Here is an 18205-nt window from a genome sequence, read left to right as displayed (position 1 = left end):
TACCCCAGATCCTGCTACCGCACTGTGCTGCCTCACATTGTGCTACAGAAAGTGAAAATAGGGCTTCGAAGGTAATTTGGTTAATTGCTGTTAGAGCCCCCAGTACCAGATAAAAATCACAGGCCTCGGGACTTTGGGAATTTAATTTGCTTTTTTTAGAGTGCCCTTTTTATGGCCTATTTTTTTCTCATGATTCAGAGCCAGCACTTTATTTTGGCAACTCCATCTTTTTACTCTACTCTCTCCACACATTAGCCTTTCTTTTGTTTTCGTATACAGCCCAGTGTCTGATCCTTTTTCTGTTCACTGGGTGCCAGGACCTGATTTCCTGAGGAAGGTGATATAACCCTCTGTGAGAATCCCCTGAGCCTGCCCTGGGGAACATATTGAAAGTAATGTCCACCTGTATTTTGTAAAACAGGAATTAACAGGGGCACCTGGGTGGCTCAGTGGGTTAAAGCCTCTGCCTTTGGCTCAGGTCATGATTCCAGGGTTTTGGGATCGAGCCCCACATCAGGCTCTCTGCTCAGCGGGGAACCTGCTTCCCTTCCTCTCTCTCTGCCTGCCTCTCTGCCTACTTGTGATCTCCGCCTGTCAAATAAATAAATAAAATCTGTTTAAAAGTGTGTGACATGTGTACTTACATGTAGGCCACACATGACCTAAGGGTGCTGGTTTTGTTGTTTTATCAGAGACCTTGAGAGTCATGTAATTCTAGGTTTGCATTGTGAAACCATCAATCTGTAAACAAATTATATACTGTTCTCCTCACAGAAATGCCTCCTGTCTTTGTGAAATATTTGTAATAGAATTCACAGTTTCTCTTTTACCTTCACTACAGAAAATACAGGGTCAGATTTACGGTTTCAATATTATAATTCAAATGGCTGATAACATGCTGCCATCAGATGAATTCTCTTTTGTTTTATGCTTAATTGTCTGATCTTAAGCAGTGTTTTAGTCTCTTCTTAGCTGGAGTTGTTTCAGAAGTAAGTACAGTACAAATAAATGACGTTCATGAAGTTGGTCATTCAGCCTGGAATCTCAGGCTGATGCGCTGTGCAGGGGTGAGAACCGCACCGTCACCGTGGGAGCAGGGTATGGCAGAACAAAGACTTCGGAGGCCAAAAGCCACTAACTTGCTATATGACCTTAGGCAGACCCCCTTCCCTCCCTGCACTTCGGTTTCTTTAGAGAGATTGGAAATGCTGCAGACTCTTCCAACTGTAACCCTCATTTCTCCCTCCTTGATTCTTGCTTGATGTCACATCTAAAACAGTGCAGCTCGAAGTATGGTCCACCCATCTGCCAGTCATGTGACTGGCTCTTCATGAAAGAGTGAGCTTTGGCAGAATGTCATCACAGTGTTTCTTTCAGCTGATTTTGTGGTGGTGGTTGTAGTCCCCCCCCACGCCCCGCCCAGCAGAACATTCTGAGGAGGAAAGTCAAAAAGGTATCTTAATTAAGGAGGCTACTCCAGAGTTTTACCAAGAAGAGAAACCTGTTAGCTCATTGGAATATTTCAGTGACTCACAGTATTTCTAAATTGAATTTAGAAGTTGCTTCCTCAGTGTCAGCAAGGATATACCGTCAGATGATAAATGTGTCTGCTTTTATTCCCAAAGGCCTGCTCAGTCCCCAGAGAAAGGAAGCACTGCAGAGACTAAGAGCAGAAATTGAAGTTTTAACAGATTCCTGGTTAGGAACTGCGTTAAAGTCCTTACTTCTCATCCAGTCCAGGTATGGAAACGGCTCTCTTAGTTCTCATCCTCTCCTAGATGCATCTTTCCTACCCCAGTCCAGGATAGGCCACTCCCTAACACTGGTTTCGGATAGGGGCGAGAGGAGTCGAAAAGATGCAGGCAGACACTTGGGTTAGGCGGGAGGCAAGGTCATTCCGCGCTGACAGCACATGTTCAGATCTTCAGAGAATATTTATATTTGAAAACCTTTTTTCTTTCCCCTTACTTTTTGCTCACAGAACTAAAGTTTGGTAACCCATGATCTCCAGCCCAGGAATGGGCCTGGTCAAATCAGAGAATCCCTGTAGGAGACACATCTCCTATCCTAAGTACAGGAAGCTCCAAAGAAATGTATCAGAGCCCCTTCAGGAAGGCAGGATTCAGAAGAAAAGGAGAATTTAAGCAGTTTAAGATTTCTGCTTGAAGCTTAGAATGGGAAATAAATATAGTCAAATACAGTCTACTATAGTACCCTTTTTGCTCCCTCCCTCGAAGCAGGAATTCCAGATACAGCCTAGTAGAGCAAACGGTAAAACTGATACCAACGGGTGGATACCCGCGAAGGTAAAGGTCATGTGAAATTAATGTATATTCTGGAATCTATGTTGCCATTGTGTGAAAGGCAAAGAGGATTTAAATCATACCTTATTAAAGGGCTGAATTGCATTCTGATGAAATAGTGCTGTGACTGAGTCTTCGTTACTGGTTTTGTAGAGTGTGCTATCAGTGACATGGGTTGGTGGTTTATTTGTTACAAGTGCAGTGAGCTAGAATGGTCAGAAGGGAAATGGGACAAGAATCAAGTTGTTGGCTCAGTGCCCATTAAATATATAGAATCTCTGTCCTTTAATATGGGAAATTAAAAAACCTGAGGTAATTAGAGCAATAACAGAACATAGCACTGAACAAGTATCAGGCCCTTTTTAGTTAGTTTTTATTAATTAGATTCTAAAGAGGTTAGTTTTTAATAATTAGATTCTAAAGAATTCTTGCTCTCATATGAGTTTAGTTTCACTTTTTCCTTTTCTTTTCTTTTTGTTTTTTCTCCCTTCTAGAAAGAATTGTGTGAATGTGCTGATCACTACGACGCAGCTGGTTCCAGCTCTGGCCAAGGTTCTCCTGTATGGGCTAGGAGAAATATTTCCTATTGAAAACATCTATAGTGCTACCAAAATTGGTATGGTTTCAGTTCTGTTTCTTGTCACGTGCCTTACGTAATACTTCATAATTATGATGTACTTAATTACTCGTCAATCCCTTAATTAGGCACTTTATGTATATCTCTCTAATATTCACAGCAGTCTTTTCCTAATATTAGTGGTGGGCCAGTTTAGGCTTAACAGTTGTATAGCTTCCTCAAGGCTCCACAGCTAGTAAATTACATAAACCGGATTCAGATCCAGGTTTGTAGGAGTTTATCATATTCTTTCCATTAATAATAATTGAAAGGACATAATATGTAGCTTGGAAATCTACTTTTACCTCATCCCAGATTTATTTTTATCTTCCAGAGAGAGTGGTACAGTATAGTCTAATAGAAAAAGCACTAGATTAAAAATCAAAGACTAAGCTGTATACTTAAAACTGTTTAAATTCCTCACACCCATTCAGATGGCTGCCGTCAAAAAAAGAAAAATCGGGGTACCTGGGTGGCTTAGTCAGTTAAGCATCTGCCTTCAGCTCATGTGATGATCCCAGGGTTTTGGGATCGAGCCCTGAGTTGGGCTTCCTGCTCAGTGGGCAGCCTGCTTCTCCCTTTCCCTCTGCCACACCCCCTTGCTTGTGCTCTCTCATTCTCTGTCTGTCAAACAAATAAAATGGAAACAAAAAACAAAAAATGGGGGGGTTACCTGCGTGACTCAGTCAGTGGAGCATGCAACTCTTAATTTCGGGTTCATGAGTTCAAGCCCCACATTGGGTGTAGAGTTTACTTTAAAATAAAGTTTAAAAAAAAATAAGAAAAAGAATAACAAGTGTTGACAAGGATGTGGATAAATTGGAGCCCTTCTACTTTGTTGGTGGGAATATAAAGTGGTAGGACTACTGTGGAAAACAGTATGGTGATCCCTCAAAAAATTTAAAAAAGAAATATGATCAGCAATCCCACTTTTGGGTATATATCCAAAAGGATTGAAAGCAGGATCTCAAAAAAATATTTGCACTCCCATGTTCATAGTAGCGGTATTCACAATAGCCAAGAGGTGGAAGCAACTCAGATGTCCATCAGATGAATGGATAAACAAGATATGGTATAGACATACAGTGGGATATCACTGTGCCATAAGAGGGAAGAAAATACTGTCGTACACAACCACGTGTCAGCCTTGAAGACGTGATGCTAATGAAGTAAGACAGTCACAAAAAGGCAAATACTGTGAGTTTCTTAGTCAGACTCATAGAAACAATGTAGAATGGTGATTAACAGAGGCTTAGAGGAAAGGGAGATAGGGAATTGTCGTTTAATGGGTATAGAATTTTAGCTTTGTACCATGGAACGTTTTAGAATAATGTGAGTATACTTAACACTGCTGAAATGTACATTTAAAAATGGTTAAGACGGCAGATTTTACGGTATTTAGTACAGCTTTTTGAAAAGAAAAACAGTAATAAAGACTAGAATTCAGAGCGCCTGGGTGGCTCAGTCAATTAAGCATCTGCCTTCAGCTCAGGTCCTGATGCCAGGATCCTGAGATCGAGGCCCACATGGAGCCCCACATCGGGCCTGCTTCTCCCTCTCATTTTGCCCCTCCCCCTGCTTGTGCTGTCTCTCACCCTCTCTCTCTCATGAATAAATAACATCTTTAAATAAACAACATGGGTGCCTGGGTGGCTCAGTGGGTTAAAGCCTCTGCCTTCGGCTCAGGTCATAATCCCAGGGTCCTGGGATCAAGCCCCACATCGGGCTCTCTGCTCGGCAGGGAGCCTGCTTCCCCCTCTCTCTCTGTCTGCCTCTCTGCCTACTTGTGATCTCTTTCTCTCTGTGGCAAATAAATAAATAAATAAATAATCTTTTAAAAATAAATAAATAAATAAATAAATAAACAACATCTTTAAAAAAGAAAAAAAGAACTAGAATTCAAGTCCTGTCTCCCCCACTTACTGGTTCTTACCTTGGGCAAATTACTTTATCTCCTGACCCTCAGGTTTCTCATATAAAATGAGAAACTTCCAGAGAGGTTGTGAAACTCAAATGGGACTGTGTATATGAAGGTACTATTTAACCCCTAAAAATGTATTCAGTACCAAGTATGGGTAAGAGTATGTACTCAATAAATATTTGCTGAAATAATTAATTAATTAATTGGCACCAGGTTTATACAAAACCAACTTGTTCCACTAAGAAGGCAGCAGAGTGTGTCACTCTGCTTCTTGTGTGCCACACATGGTCAGAAAAAAAGGACTCTGGCAGCCTTCTCATCATCTCTCCAAACTCTTAGAGTTCCTGCTTCCCTGTTGTTACCAAAGGAGAGGGTCCTAGAGTTTGAAGATGAGCTGTGGTTATTCATTATTTTTTTTAATCTACTACATACCTGTTGATCAGCTTTCTCCATAAAAAGTAATTCTAGTTTTATATGTTTATACACACACACACACACACATATACACACGTGTGTGCACTCATACCCCAGGACCTATGGAGGCAATAAGCCCATCAGGTCCTGTTGACATTTTTTTTCTTCATTCATTCACCAAGTATTTATTTGTCACCTTTATCTGCAAGACATTTTTCTAGGTACTGGGGATATAGCAGTGATCAAAAAAGACAAAAATCCTTGCTCCTAGTGGGAAGAAGTAGTCAGTAAACAAGTAAGTTAAGGAAAACAAAGCACATACATCAGATGGTGGTAAGTGCTATAGCTAAAGATCAGTTAGGAAAAGAAGGCCATGTTTCAAATAGGGTAGTTAGGTGTGTCTCAAGGAAAAGCTTTCTCTCTAGCCCTTTCTTTCCCTGCTTCCTTCCTTCCTTCTTTCCTTCCTTTTTTTGAAAAGTTAAGCAGAGACCTAACAGAAGTGAAGGAGTTAGCCATTAGCCTTTACCTGGAGAAAGAGCATGCCGAGGAGAGAGAACAGCCCGTGGAAGAGGTTGGAGACGTGTTCAGGGAAGAGCAGGGAAGGAAGAATGTTGGGAAATAAAGTCACGAGAGAGCAAAGGAGAGGGTAGGGAGAGCCTGCAGGGCCCTGTAGATTATTTTAAAGACTTCAACTTTTATTCCAGTGAAATGCTATTTTTAGGTTTTGAGCAGAAGACTGACAAGAAATGACTTTCCCATTAAATAGGATTTAGGAGCTTGAGGAGAACAGCCAAGAGGCAAATTGGGAGGTTATTGTAACAATACAGCATGAGATCCTGGATGGCTTGAAATAAGGTAGTAGTAATGGAGGTGGGGACGTAGTCATATATGATGATAGATATGTCTGTGATATATATAGGATATATTATGAAGGCATTATTTTGACAGGCATTGCTAGTAATTTGGATATGGGGTGTGAAAGAAAAAGAAGTTAAGGAAGAGTCCGAGGATTTTGGCCTAAAGCAGCTGAAAGGACACAGATGCCATTTACTGAGATGGAGAAGGCCGGGGTAAGAAAGATGAAGGGTCTAGTTTTAGATGCTACGTTTGAAACCTTTATTAGCTAAGCACGTGGAGATGTCAGGGAGGCAGTTGGATATCTGAATCTGGAAGTCAAGGGAGAGGTACTGGCTGGAGACGAATAATGGGAAGTCTTCACGTGTGTGCAGTTATTAAAAATGACTGGATAAGTCATAAGAATGAATGCAGACAGAAGAATAGAGGTCTGTGAACTTAGCCCCGAGTCCCTCTAATATTTAAACATTTGGATCTTAAGGTGGAACCAGCAGCAGTGTTAGAAGGAGAGGTATGTGAGGTAGGAAGGAAAATGAGAATGGTGTCTTAGAAGAGGACGAAGGGAGAGGGTTGGACTCCGATTGTGCTAATGGGTCAGGTACAATTGCTGCATGGAGGCCATTAATAAACTTGACGTGCAGTTTGAGCAAAGTGATGGGAGTGACACCTAATTGGAATGGGCTTGAGAGAGACTGGAAAGAGAAGAGCTGGAGATGGTAACCATATGACACTTTAGATCAATTATAAAGAAGGACAAAGAAATGAAGTGTAGTAAGCGGGGGTCATATGGGCTCAAGAGAATTTTTGAATGTAAGAGAAATTTATACAAAGTTTATATGCAAGTGGTAATGATTCACTAGATGAGGAAGGACAGTAGCTGTTGCCTCCTGTGTGTCTCACATTGCGAAGGTGCTAGGAATATAGCAGTGACAAAAATCCTCTGTCCTCTGGAACTGACCTTCACTTCCTGGTACGAGGGTAACTGGGTTATCCATATGAGGAGAAAAGCAGAATTGTATTCCTTTGTGCTATTTGCAGAAAGAAGTTCCAGATGGGCAAAAAAAAACTTAACATGAGAAGCAAAACTTTGATTTTTAGAAAAAAAATACAGAAGAGTATCTATGGCCTTAAGGTAGAAGAGGATCTTATTTAAAAGTCCCCAAAAAAACAGTTTTAAAAACAGCAACAACAAAATGATCATTTTAATTGGATGATGCTCTATTTTATATTGAGTGAAAATATAAAGTTGACAAAACAAACCAGACTGGTAGAAGATAACTTGCAACTCTTTTACTTGTTAATTTGTGTACAGAGTCTGTAAAGAACTGTAAATTATGAAGCAGCAAACAGCATTTTAGAAAAGTAGGCAGAAACCTTGGAACAGTTTGCAGAAGAGGAAAATCAGAACACCAGTAAACATATGGCAAGTTCCTTAACCTCACCAATTAAGGACATACAGATGTCCTTAAAGTGTGATGCATTTCCCATTTATCAGATTAACAGGAATTTAAGTCTGGCAGTGCCAAAGTTATCAAGGAAATGGGAACATTTAACTATGCCTATGGGATTAAAAATGGAGATAGCCTTCTTTTTTTAAGATTTTATTTTTTAAATAATCTCTATTCCCAACATGGGGCTTGAACCCACAACCCCAAGATCAGGAGTTGCATGCTCTACCATCTGAGCCAGCGATGCGCCACTGGATATAGTCCTTTTTGGAGAATAGTTTGACAATGTGTAGTGGTTTGAGATGTGCATAACCTTATGATCAAGTAACTCCCCTTTTAGATAAATGTACTTTAGTACAAGGCTCTGCAGACTATAACCCATGTGCCAGATTCTGTCCACTGCCTGTTTTTGTAAAGTTTTATTGAAACATAGCCATGTCAGATCATTTCCATAGCTACTTTCACACTGTAGGAGCAGAGTCCAGTAGTTGCAACAGAGCAAAGCCTGGAATATTTACTGCCTGACTCCTGACACAGAAAGTTGGCCCACCCCTGCCCTTGAGTAATTTTCACGTGCACAAGGAGACGTGTGAGGATTTTTTTGATGCCACATTGTTCATAATAGAATACAATTGGGAACAGCCACTCTGTGAACCTGTCCATGAAAAGAAAATAATCGCTATATCCAAACAGTGGGATGCTATATGACAGTAAAAAGTGAATGAACTAGAAGTACGTACATCCTTAAAGATTAATATGGGAGACGATGTTCAACACAGAAACAGTGCAGGTAGATATGTAAGGTGTGTATCATTTATCTAAAGGTCAGAAGTGTTCACAACCATATACCATATATTGTTTATGGATATATACTCACAGAGAGTATATATCATAACACAGAGTGTTTATGGATATATACTCCCAGAGAAAGAAAGGGTCAACGGGTCCACAGGAAATCAAATCTGTAGTTTCTCATATTCATTTTTATCTAAAGCAACTGAAAGTGTTATAACATTCGACAAAAATGGAGCAGCAATAGATATACGGGAGTTTATTTTTATTCTCCTTGTTCTGTATGTTGAATTATTTCATTTACAAGGGATTGGGGGAAACCCACCCCCCTTCATGTTTTGCTCTCACAGCCACTGCTTCACTTGGTGTTTCATAAGAACCCAGGGCACGCAATAAGCCTTTCACTCCTGAAAGGTAGAAATTCTGTAGTGCTTGTTATATAGTGAGTTCTGACACCCGAAGGCTCATCAGACTAATGGGAATGATTTTATTCCCTCTGACAATATATGTGTTTATTTGGTAACTATTCTCAATCTCGTTTCATCCAGAGCTCATTTGCAAAGCTGTGGGTGGGTACCTTGCACCTTGGTAACTACAATGAGAGTTGAGGCTTTGCTTGTGAGATGGGAGCAAGGAGAAGAAATATTTGATTTCAGAGTTATGATTCTTTTATGGCCACTCTGTTACCTTGGACATTAAAAAAGAATTCTCCAAATTGTTTCTGAAAGTCTCAGAAGTGGGACACCTGAATGGCTCAGTGGGTTAAAGCATCTGAAAGTCTCAGAAGTGTTTTTGATAGGGGAAGCCCAGAAACCCAATATTCTCCAAAGGCTTAGTTGGTCTTGCAGTTAGATTTAGCGGTTTGATGTTTGGTAAAGCTGAGTGATCACTGGCCATATCCTCCTGAATGGAAAGCTCATCTTCAGGATTGTTGGCAGAGTGTAAAATGGACGAAGTTTATTTACCAACGGTACGGGAGTCATTTTTTTAATGTAGCTACTTCTTCACTGTGAGCTGTTCATAACTCTCTCTGTCTCGTAATCCTTTTAGAGGAGACATTCCTAAATGTGTTTCGTCCTTGACCATTACATGCTGTGACAATGAAAAACTTTTAATGTCCTTGTCCTCTAAATATGAGACATTCCTGGGGCACTTGGGTGGCTCAGTCGGTTAGGCGTCTACCTTCTGCTCAGGTCATGATCTAGGGATCGAGCCCTGCATCAGGTTCCCTGCTCAGTGTGCAGCCTGCTTCTCCCTCTCCCTGTGTTGCCCGCCCCCCCCCCGCTTGTGCTCTCTCATGCCTTCGCTCTGTCAGATGATTTAATAAAATGTTTTTTAAGCAAATAAATATGAAACATTCCCTTTGTTAGGCCTTAGGGGAAAAGTCTAAAATCTGACTGATTTAAGGTTATTTTCCATAGACAGATCATAAAGTAGATTGGGTCTGGCAGAGGTCGTCTTAGTTTATAATATTTGCCATGGAGTTAGACAAACAACTCTTCAACAATTTGAACATAGTAAAAATTTATTAGTTGAACTATTTAATATTTGAATTAGGGCTCAAGACATGGACTAGGCATCTGTTGAATCATTTATGAGATTAATATGTATTTATTCTGCAGACATTGACTGCACTGCCTGATTTGATTGTTGGGCATAACAATGCTATTGTAAAATGTTAGCACTGAAAGGGACCCAAATGCACCTGAGCCAAGCTTTTTATGACAAGGGGGAGACTGAAGCCCGAGCGGTCCAGGTGACTCGCTCAGTGGGGTTGAGGTGCCAGTTGGGCTAGGGATTTCAGAAACTTGTGGTTGCTCAGATGTGCCAAGCAGGACTTCTGGGTATGGGTGGATAGGTTCTTGTGGATTATCGTGTTGTTGCAGATTCGTGTTTATATATTTATTACAACAATCTTCCAGCAGATGGCAGTCAAGTGCCTTGAAGAAGAGGCACCTTTTTCTTCTTCACACAGGAACCCCCGTGCTAAGTCACTGGATCTGGCAAGGAGAAAGGATTAGAAGGTTAATGGAGCAGGATGAAGAAGGAAACAAAGTTAGGACCTTGCTTAACTGAGGAAGGTGGCAGAAACAGGGAAATAAAATATAAGATGGTGAAGAAAAAGCAAGGGAAATAATTTCCCTTTTATTTATGTAAATAAAGTATCTTTTCCTACAGCAGTATCATCTGTGCAAGTCACTGGTGCATTCCAGATGGGATTTGAATTTTGATACACTGCCATGTTTCTCAGCTGTCTGCAGTGGATTGGAATCACCCTTTCCCAAAGTCAACTTCAGAGATCCACTATCTCAGTTGCAGTTACAGCATTCAATAGATACTATAGATGTGACATTCTAGATATTCTGGTCTGATTTACTGCCATATTCATTGGTACTCTGGGGGCTGTTACCCCCTGTGAAAGACCTAAGACCCAAGCCAAAACGGTGTCTGGAAAATGAAGAATTGGAAGAAAATGGCTGTTTGCCTGTTTCTTATTACTAATACGAAATCAGGACCTTAAGCTTCCACTTTTTTTCCCTACACTAAAACAGTTTCCCTCCAAAATTATCCTTTCATCATGGCAAGATAGCCACAGCCTAGATTGGATCCTGGAGCCCGGAGTGTAGCTACTAGCTTGTTTGTGATCTGAGACAAGTAACTAATCCTTTCGATCCCATTTTCATCTTTACAATAGGGAGCTGTACTCCTCTCACTGGATTATTTTGAGAGTTCATTCAAGGAATTACCTTTGTAAGCTATAAAGTAGGGAGGTGGTATCCTAGCTTTCACACTGCCTAGACACCATTGCTTTCCATTTGTAAAAATTCACCACACTAAGGGGCGCCTGGGTGACTGGCAGTTAAGCTTTCAACTCTTGATCTCAGCTCAGATCTTTTTTTTTTTTAGATTTTATTTATTTATTTGACAGAGATCACAAGTGGGCAGAGAGGCAGGCAGAGGGAGAGGGGGAGGCAGGCTCCACGCTGAGCAGAGAGTCCGATGCGGGGCTCGATCCCGGGACCCTGGGATCATAACCTAAGCTGAAGGCAGAGGCTTTAACCCACTGAGCCACCCAGGTGCCCCTCAGCTCAGATCTTGATCTCATGATTAGGAGTTCAAGCCCCCACTGGGTATGGGCCTACTTAGAAAAGAAAAAAAAACCATACTTATTAAAATAAGAACCTAAAAAGCACAATGCTTAGAAAGTCTTGTCTTAATAGCACAATTCTACATTCTTTGGGCAGCAGGCCTGCTGATCTCCAGCTGCCACCCCCACTCCCTGCCATACAAATTACATGGGCTGTCACTTGTTTTGTCTAAGCCTAGGCAGGTGAATCAGCAGCAGCTCTTTTCTTTAGTGTTGAAAAAAGGTAGGGGGAATGTCCTAATGGGAAATTTCTTTTTCTCATCAGGTAAGGAGAGCTGCTTCGAGAGAATTGTATCTAGGTTTGGAAAGAAAGTCACATATGTAGTGATTGGAGATGGACGAGATGAAGAAATTGCAGCCAAACAGGTAACCATGGTAAAAACAATAGTCCCTGTGGGAACGCCACAAGTAATTAGAAAAACGGTAAAAGTCAGAAATCGTAGCAATCTTGAGCATTTACAGTGTTTTCCCCTCTCTGTCCTATTTTTCTTTAAAAGAAGACATTCATTTTTTCCCCCAAATAGGGTTTTCCCTTAAGTTATTAGATCTTTCCTTTCCCCGCTCCCTGCCACTCAAAAATTTTAAAACCTTTGGGCCCTCCATCATTAAACCGGAGATGGGCCGCATCTTCCGTCTTCATCCCAAGAACCTGAGACTTCACTACAAAAAGGTGAATCAGTCTGACTTTTCCAGGCTTTAGATTCTCAAAAAGCCAATGAAATTCGTTCAGATGAAGTCCTTCCTATCTTTGAGCCCAGAAAATACTGTTCTGCTGTTAACCCCCTCACTGCGCAGGTCCCAACTCCAGGCCACCTCATCTCACTACAGGAAACCATAGATGAACGAGTCTTGACTATGGAATCTAAAATTAATTTGGGTCAGCTCTCCTCCTTTGATGAGCTGTGTGACTTTGGACAGTTTACTTTTCCTCTTGGAGTTTCCTCAGCTACATTTATTAAATGGATCTACAGAAGTTCTTTTTCTATGCTCTCGTTTCCTTCCCGCAGCTCCGTTTCTTACGTTTGGAGTGGAGGGTTGCCAGCTAGGACCAGCTGTCCTGGTTTTCTTCATCCAGTTAATGTAAAAACTCCCAACTGTGAATGAACTGTGAGATTGCTAATCCGGTGGCATTATTACCTCATTACGTTTTCATTCACTATTTTATGTAGCAATGCAAGGATGTGTATCTTTTTTTTCAATGTGTTATCTTTGAGGCTTTGGTTCTGAAGTGCTTGTTGCCCTCTGGGCCGGGAGAAGACAGTAGTGGTTGGAAGCAGCAGTGCTGCTTGGTTTGAGGAAGGGAGTCTGGGAGCTAGAGAAGGATGACGTCATTAGCAGAGCAGGCAGTAGGCGCCTCTCAGCTGCTGCCTGTGATCACCTACCATGGCATGTACCGGTTGGAAGATGCCTTAGAGCTCCATCCATTTCAGCCTCTATGCTGTGAGGGACCTTTTCTGCAGCCCCTTTCCCAGAGGACTTTCTAGTCCTTGTTTGAATAAACCCAAGGATGGGGAGACTGCTGCCTGTGTGTCATGTTCTATTGTGGGGTCATCCAAACTGTTAGGATGTTCCTCCTCCCACTGAACTAAAACGTGTATCTCTAACTTTCACATCCTGGTCCGAGTCCTGAGTATGACGTAACAAGTCTGTTTCCTGTTTAAATACGTGTGAGCAGCATGCTTGAAAAACCCTGAGCTCGCTGCCAAAAGAACTGCTGTAAGACTTCGGTATTTTGGGTAACTTGCAACCAGTTAGAGCAAAACGATCAGTCAGGCTAACCCGCTTCAGCTTCACAGAACATGGTCTCCCACACTTGGATTTTTTTCAGATCCCTTCTTTAAAATGTGGTTTCCACAACAGCACACGGTATTCTGGACATGATTTTGACACCATGATAAATGGCATTATTACTTCTTAGATATGTGTATTCCGCATCTCAGTCGTGAACAAGATCTGCACTTTGTCGAAACGTAGAGAAACTTTGTCTGAAATTTACACAAAACTAACCATCTGTAAGAAAATGTGATAGATTAATAGTAATTTCTCACTAGGGTCATTTTATTTGATCCTGAGGACCCTATCTAATGGCTAAAACAAGGATGTATCATAAAAGCACAGTTACCACGAAAGACCTGGCAAAAATCTCTTACATTTGTCAAGTGTCGTGTAGTGTACAAAGTCCTTATACATTTGACTTCCTTTTAACAGTCCAGTAAGGTGGGCAGGAGAAGAGAGTGTTACCAAGTGTCTTGGGGAAAGGAAGAGGTAGAGAGGTAAATGCAAGCTCCCAAAAGCAGTTGGGTGAATCTGCTCTGAACTGTCCCCCTCTCTTCCAGCACAACATGCCTTTCTGGAGAATCACCAACCATGGAGATCTAGTGTCCCTCCACCAGGCTTTGGAGCTTGATTTTCTCTGAGAACTGGAATGAAGACCCTTCCCCGTGAGCTCCTTTTCCCTCCTGAAAGGAGCTAGAGACCAGAACCATCTGGGAACTCTCTCTCTTTCTCTCTCTGTGTCTCTGTCTCCCTTTCTGTCTCTGTCTCTGTGTGTGTGTCTCTCTATTTCTCCATGGAATGCTGGCGAGAACACAATCAGAACCAACAGCTGCAAGGGACGAAGCTTATTTTTGCTAAGAGTGAGCTGCGGCCCCGTGTTCACCGTCGTGCAGAGGCAGGAGACGGTGGGATGGAGAGGACTCACCGCAGCGACAGTGCTTTTAATTCTTCGGGGGTTTGTTTCGTTTTATTTTGTTTCCAAAAAAATGAAGAAAAGAAAAGGCAATTCTTGGGGCAGAGTTGCACTCTTAGTTCGTGCCCAGTTTGAGAACTGCTCTGAACTTGCGGGAACAGGATACACGTGGCAGACTTTTGTGATACCATCTCTTGCGGTCTTTGTAATCTCCTTAGCTCTAGAACATATTCCCAGGGAATGTATATGTTATTTTTATAGTTAAGGGTCTGGTCTCTGAAGCAGGTTTTCCCTCCTTTCTTCTTCTAACAAGAAAGGGGTGTGTAAAGTTTCCTTGGAAAATAGCAATTGAAATGTCTAAAATACCTCTCTGTGACAGTAGCACCTCCTTTAGCTGCTCCGGTGGTCTGCTCTCTAGGGCGGTTTCCTTCCCGATCTTCCATCTCCTAGTTGGCTGAACTGTGGGGCACTGGACACTGATAACCTTGAGACTTTGGAATTTCCCATCCTAGAAGCCTTAGTCCCCTCTCCAGCCCCTGTTCCCCTTCAACCAAATGGCACAACCCTAGAAACTCCCTCTCTTAAGACATAAATTCCAAGCCTTCAGCTTGACTTTTATTCAAAGACTGTGTCCCAGAGGGCTTACCTCCCAACTGGAGGGAAAGGACTAAGGCTTTGTAGGAATTTCTGCTTCTTTGGCTCTTGGAACAAGAAGATTCCACTTTGTCTGGCAGAGAAGCACCCTTCCCCAGCAGCAGAGGCTCACCCCTCCCCCCTTCTCTTCCTTCTTAGTCACCAGTGCTAGACTCTTGCCCCTGCCCTGCCCCTCTGTACCTCCCATCCGCCTCCATGCAGCTCTGGCCAGTCGCTCAGCTTTGGACCCAAGAAGTTAAATCAAGCCTAAGAACAGACTCGTAACTACATTTGACTTCCTTTGAAGCCCTTAAGCCAAGAAAGGTATTTTGGGCATGTATTTACCCAAATCTCTTGCCTGAAACCGAGGAACAGATTGCTGTGATCAAAACCCACTTTTCCCATGGAACACCCTTTCTGCTTCTCAAATCCCATTCTAAAATGGGAAACCAGAAGGCCAGAAAGACTTTCCTGATCCAAATGAGGGTGCTGGAACCCTACTCCATGCCTGCTATATGCAGAAACATCTGTCACCCTGACCTCTAGGAAGATTGGTGGGTGCCCGGCAGCTAATCCCAGCCTTAGAGCCCAGGTGTGTTTGCAGATGCTCCATCGCTCCAAGACGAATGTGGGCCCCTGCTCGGGCAGGATACACTTCCTAGCACTCAGGAAGTTGAGCCTCTCCCGGGCTGCCTGGAAAGGTGATTATGTCAGCCGCTCAGGCGTGCAGTCTGGGTCCTCAGGAGGAGGCGTCCCTTGACCACCCCCAGCTGTAATCGCTCACCCCCAGAGATTCTGTGCATCCCTTTCTGGAGATGTTGCGGCACTGAGGGGCCAGGCTCCTCCTGATGCCAGGCCACCAGATGGCAGCAGAGAAGACTGATAGACACATTCCTTCAGAACGGATTGAGAAAGTGCTCCATTCCTCACAGGTTTGGGGAAGGAGCTGGAGTCAGTGCTCATTACTTAGCTGTCTCTCTCCGACCTCGTTTCTTGACAGGTGAGGAAGAGATGAGGCATGGAGTTGGAGGCCAACCTTCCACGGTCTGTGTAGAGCACAGTTGTCCACATGCTCTGCCTGGCTTGGTAATCGATCTTAGAAAGCTCTGTAATGGGCCTTTCTTCCAGGCCCCAAGCCCTCCCCCTACTAGCAGTATAACTGTGGGTTCCCTGAGTTGGACAGAGGCCACCTGGTTGGTGCTGCATGTCAGGCTTGTGAGGCTGTGCAGTGGTTCCCCCCGCCATGCACACAGGGCCACACACAAACACTTCCCTCTCCCTGCCTTTTGGGAGAAGCGCTCTATCCCTAGGAGTTAGACTCCTCTTTCGATGGTGTTTCCCCCACCGCCCCCCTGACTGCCTAGCCTGGGTCTTTGCAAAAGGAACTTGGAATTGGCTAAGAGAAGTGAGGAAGCTCTATCGAGCAGAGCACCTCTGCTTTCTCTTGGTTGTTGCTGCCCCCATTACGGAAAATGAGAGCTTCTCGATTCCTCTTTGCCAAAATGAGTTGTGCAGGGAACACAGCATTCTTTTACCCTGTGTTTTTTTCCTCCCCAGCACAAAGCTCTGGAAAGGAATAAGTGGGTAGCACTCTTGGAAGTTGAGGGCAAAATGGGTCATTTCTTCAAGGGGAAGCCCTCTTTACTAGAAAGTGTCCCCATGAAGTTACCCACATCCTGAGTCTTTCCCCCAGCCAGGCGCTGTGGGTTCTGCCAGATGGGTCTGCACGTCTCATGGTGAGGACTGTCTCTAGTGCGGGGTCTGGAGTTGTCAGATGTGTCCTGGGTTTAAGAGGTGGCTTGACTTTCGAATGTAAAACTGACTGTGCCTTAGCATCACCCTGTCCAATGCCCCTGGGGCGGCTGGTGGTGTCCGGGAGAATAGATGCCTGTTCCAGACTTCGATGCCTGTTTGGGCTTTTATTTGGTTTGGGATGTTCCTGTCTTCGCTCTGCAAGTTGAGGGGCAAAGCTAGCGTCCCAGGAGACTTGTGCCACGGCATGTCCACAGTTTATACAAACTCACTTTTCAAGCTCCAGGTAGAATCTGATTGGCAAACTCTGGCTGCAGCACGTGGAACCATCTAGACATTCGCTACATTGAATGGTGCCACTGAACCACGGGGCAGAGGCAGGGAGGGGCGGAGCCACATTTTTTCTCTTCCTGGAGAATGACGGTCTAAGCCAAGGGTGGAGAGCCGGGGGCCTTCCTCTCCTCACTCCTGTAGAAGGGGGACAGTTAGGGGCCTTCTTAAGCAGGCTTCTACTTCTTACCACCTTTTTCATTAGCTTCCTTTTTCATCCAAAACTTGGAACTCCCCAGATATTCTCACTTATAAAGAAGCCAAATCTGAATTCTGGGATTCTAAAATATCCTAAACTATGAGAGAAAAATCTAGTTCTGACCCATCCCCAACTTGCAGGCCCTCTGTCCCTTCCTCTTCCGATTTAGACCGCTCCAGCAAGCAAGGCTCTGTGGCTAGTCCCTAATGCACTGACGGGAGCCATCTCATTAAGGACAGCTTGTACTCAAAACATAACCCTCTGGACTTCAGATGCCTCATTTAGCAGGAAAAGGCATTGAGTGGATCGGATATATTTATGTGACTGCGGGCATTCGTGGCTGTGTAGAGTCCTTGACCATAATGTTATATGTAATGGGAACTATCTTATAAACTTGAAAAAATAAAGTTTTTATTTTCTATACAGTGTGCTCCTGTGTCTTTTCTGAGTAGGATCAGCCCAGTTGCCCAGCTAAGTAGGCTTCTGAGTAGGGCTTCATAAAAAAAATCCGAAGAGCTCATTAGAAAGCTGGCACTCTTCAATAACCCAGTCATTAATTTCATCGAAAATAAAGACTAACCATTTGGTATAAACAAATGTACATGGGGAAATAAAATAATATTTTAAAATAACTTGCAAGGGAAAGTTTATTTCTTAGTTGTTTCTAAAATCTACTGCTTTTTAAAGTTTAGGACTGGAATGATAAAAGAGGTTTCATTTGCTGTCAAATTGTGCTGAAATTTAATTATTAAAGAGAAATCAATACATTGCTGTGATGAGCTTAACATGCAAAAGCAATAAAACATGATCTGATACTAAACCTCGCTTGATTTGGCCTCATTTCCTGTCACATCAACTACTTTTGCTCATTTCGTTTCTTCCGATTTGGGTCTGACTGTCCCTCACTGGTCTGGAAAACAGTTAAGAATCCCTTTGCCTTTTATTGCAATAAAGGAGGCCAGAATTCAGGCTAGCTTCCAAGTGCCACATGTGTCAGACTGTAAGATGTGTTTTTTTTTTTTCCAAATTAATTCCCTCTTAGAAAAGTGGGTTGCCTTGTATTCTAGGCATTATATTTTTTAATCAGAAGGTACATATTTCGAAC

General features: G+C 42.8%; 1 protein-coding gene across 2 annotated transcripts in view; it reads left to right on the top strand.

Annotated features, from left to right (window-relative positions):
- The window catches only part of EYA3 (EYA transcriptional coactivator and phosphatase 3), a 109201-nt gene extending 91678 nt beyond the window's left edge, over positions 1–17523 (top strand). For both annotated transcript variants that reach the window (XM_059376859.1, XM_059376860.1), the window contains 4 exons: positions 1626–1740; positions 2798–2919; positions 11763–11863; positions 13834–17523. In XM_059376859.1, the coding sequence (XP_059232842.1) occupies positions 1626–1740; positions 2798–2919; positions 11763–11863; positions 13834–13914 (419 nt within the window). In that variant the 3' untranslated portion in view covers positions 13915–17523. The remainder of the gene's footprint in view (positions 1–1625; positions 1741–2797; positions 2920–11762; positions 11864–13833) is intronic.
- Positions 17524–18205: the final 682 nt, after the last annotated feature.

Source organism: Mustela nigripes, chromosome 14 (assembly GCF_022355385.1).
Source record: "Mustela nigripes isolate SB6536 chromosome 14, MUSNIG.SB6536, whole genome shotgun sequence".
Classification (NCBI taxonomy): Eukaryota; Metazoa; Chordata; class Mammalia; order Carnivora; family Mustelidae; genus Mustela; species Mustela nigripes.
This window is presented reverse-complemented; position numbering and strand designations above follow the sequence as displayed.